At 47.3% G+C, this 3,092-nt stretch overlaps 1 protein-coding gene across 1 annotated transcript; it reads right to left on the bottom strand.

Moving 5' to 3' along the window:
• ch25hl3 (cholesterol 25-hydroxylase like 3) lies at positions 1-3,092 on the bottom strand. Its single transcript, XM_076150646.1, has 2 exons — positions 2,367-3,092; positions 1-892 (listed from the first exon to the last, which is right to left on the bottom strand). The coding sequence occupies exons 1-2, from the start codon at positions 2,777-2,779 to the stop codon at positions 508-510; spliced, it is 798 nt and encodes a 265-aa protein (XP_076006761.1). The 5' UTR covers positions 2,780-3,092; the 3' UTR covers positions 1-507.

Here is a 3,092-nt window from a genome sequence, read left to right as displayed (position 1 = left end):
ATTTATTAGGAAAACACAACACAGATTTGGCCCCAGAAAGATAATCATCCATCCATCCTGTATAATGTTCACATAAACATTGTACAGTTTAATGCATCAATTCAATGCCACAAATGTCAGTTTAAATGTGCAGTCCCTGAGGTGGTTCTTAACATTGGTACTGGCTGTGATGTTATTATGTGCTTTGAGTGCGTTTGTGGAAATGCAGAGCTGAGCAGTTGTAACAAGGCGCCAATACACAAACCTGTGAATACCAGTTCAAACACGTTAAATCCACACTAACTTCGCATGCGGAAAAAGTAATAGGATGGAATGTTGAGTGTTTGTTACAATAATAATAAAAAGTGTTTGTCTGTATTCATTTCATTTTATTTCAATGGTTAAGTGTCAACATTTGATATGATGTAACAAGTCTTGTGATAGTTGGACCAGACACAGCCACGAGGAGGTGTCAGACAAAAGACAGTTCTTGGAGATTAAATTGTGCGTGTTGCTTTCCTGTTGTGTTCATCTTAAGTTTTTTGAAGTATACTGGGGCCTTTGGTAGATGTGTGTGCCACAGAGATGATCCCAGTGAGTGAAATAGGGAGCAAAGTTGCCCGTTTTGAGACTGTGATGGTTTTGGTGGTGTGGAGCTCCACCCAGGCAGGGCAGCAGCCTGTGCAGAGCCCAGGGTAAGTCGTATCCACAGTGGTCCTCCACTGCCATCCAGCTGTTGAGGAGGTGGAAGAGGGTCTCACTCAGAGGGTGGCAGCCCACCAACCAGGCGCTGCTCAGGGCCAGCAGCAACAGGGACAGCAGTTCCACCATGCTCGCATCCTGTGCTGCCAGAGCGAAAGGAGTGTGGTGCAGGTGGTGCAGCTGATGGATGTTACGGTAAAGCCAAGGAACCCTGTGGTAAGAGAAACAGATGTGGAGAAGAGGCCTGCTTAGAACAATGTCTAAAGCCCTGAAGTGGCAGCATTTGTTGTATTCTGTGAGCACCCTGGTGGTCACTATAACTCATTTTATCAGTGCTGCTTGTGACACAAAAGCAAGAGGCAGGGGGCTGCAGGTTTGGTCCACCGCTGAGCTCTGCCTGAAAGCAGCATTAACCACAATTTACTGCTGGTGATGTGGGACTTTGGAATAGCAGTTCAGGATCAACACCATCTGTGTCCCCTGTGGCCTCATCAGGGGTTAAGTTACAGTTTAAGTAGGAGTAGTGCCACTTCAGCTACTACTTGTACTGATAATTCAATTTAATGTGAAGTTTTTATTATCTGACCTTATCTCTGTTTCCTTATAGCATGCTATGAGAGAGATATTCAAATTATTTACTAAGTAAACGTACTAATAACACAATGGGTAAATATTTCATTACAAGTAAACATCCTGCATTATAGATTCTACTTAAATAAAAGTAATTGAATATGTATAGATGTATCCTAGTAGGTACAAATTGATGAAAGCACCTGAGAACAAACAACAAAAACAAAGCTCAGATGCAACAGATTTACCTGTTACATCAATATTTATGAATTCATATGTTATTGGGTGCTGCCATCTGGGCTCAACCTGTACAAGATGACAACTTGCTGGTTCCTTAAACTATTTGAGCCCCCGGCCTGCTCACCTGATTTGACCCCCTCAGACCTTCACCTGAAGGCATGAACAGCACTTGGCCTCCAGTTAGTTATGTTGGGCCATTTCTCATCAGCTGTGGATTTCGGGGATTTTGTTTGATTTAAGAGGAGAATCCTTCCAGCATCATTGGCAGATGTGTGTAAAAGTGATACACCAGCTATTTCAAAATGTAATTCTAAGAGGAATCATGTCAGAGGAGAAGTCACTGACATGATTGTTTTGGTTTCCTTGCCTATGCCATCCCGGGTGCTGTTTGTACTTCATATTTGTATCTAAACTTGAAACTTAATGTAGAGGAACTTTATTTTTCACGCGTTCCATGGATCCATCATGGTCCAGTCAGCACAACAGGCCCGTTACAGACCTGGGGTGTGAATGCCAAATATCTCCAATGCTCCAACTTGCAGAAAACTGTTTCAGTGACCTGGTTTACATTAAATGTTCCACATACTACTACTACATTTGGTCGAATCGCTAGAAAGTTGTTTTTAAGCTGTAAAAAGAAAATTTGAAAGGTATACAAATAAAAATCTACGTTCTCCGCTAGGCTCAGAACTTATCAGTCAACCCAATTATCTGAGAAGCACACTGAAATGTCGCTGCACGCCCGGAGCCTTCACGTTCACCATCACACCAGCTGCAGTTTGCTCATCACCAACTTCAACCTTGGACTCAAACGCAGCACAGTCTGGCTGTGGCTGTACTCGGTTTTGATGGTCGGCACCTGAACCAGCGCTCACTTGTGCATGAAGATGTGCCACAGGAAGAACAGCAGGTCAAACACCAGCAGACTCGCGAACACCTCCACGAAGAGCCGCCAGCAGGTGGGCGCCAGGTCCGGCAGCGCGGGGCTGCGCAGGTTCTGGAGAAGCGCGGTGACGGGAAGGACCGCGGCCGCGTACATGAACAGCACCCGGCAGAAACAGTCGCACCACCGGCGCAGGGATGGAGGCGCGGAGATCCTCCAGGAGCGGACCCGCCGGCTCAGGCATGCGAGCGCGTCCAGCGCAATGAACGGCACGCACAGGAGGACGTGCGTCAGGAAGGCGCAGCCCGCAGTGAAGTACGGGGAGAGCAGTCGCTCGTCCGTCCCGCCTCGCAGCAACTCCCACAGGCCCTGGAGGAGAGGGGCGTCCGCGGCGGTGACACTCATCCCAGCCGGCTGAACTCTTCCCCGGGATCTCCTACATGTTCACACCGGGCACGGAGCTCCAGCAGAGACAGGGATGCTGAACTCCTGATGGTTATCACTGATTACAAACTCCACAGAGCGAACATCCTCCCATCCTATGGTACACACTTAAGTCCGATTCTACTTTAACTGCTTTAGAGAAAGTTATGATGGATAAAAACCACAATTTCTCATTAAACGTGCCTTGTTTCCCTTCCCCTGCATCTATGCGTCTCACCGTGCTGTCCTGTTTGCGGGGAACCTTCCCAGCGGTAGGAGGGGCCGCTGCCCTCAT

The sequence above is a fragment of the Genypterus blacodes genome, unplaced genomic scaffold (genome assembly GCF_046128005.1).
Source record: "Genypterus blacodes isolate CSIRO-AG114 ecotype Tasmania unplaced genomic scaffold, CSIRO-AGI_Gbla_v1 ptg000053l_1, whole genome shotgun sequence".
Classification (NCBI taxonomy): Eukaryota; Metazoa; Chordata; class Actinopteri; order Ophidiiformes; family Ophidiidae; genus Genypterus; species Genypterus blacodes.
Note: the sequence above shows the minus strand (reverse complement) of the source record. Positions and strands in the feature narration are given on the sequence as shown.

What these genes read in the sequence shown, in the direction of transcription:
- ch25hl3 (XM_076150646.1), bottom strand. Translation starts at nt 2,779, where the DNA reads ATGAGTGTCACCGCCGCGGACGCCCCTCTCCTCCAGGGCCTGTGGGAG. An exon ending in TGGCACATCTTCATGCACAA is followed by an intron (nt 893 to 2,366) that starts GTGAGCGCTGGT and finishes CTCTTACCACAG; the next exon opens with GGTTCCTTGGCTTTACCGTA.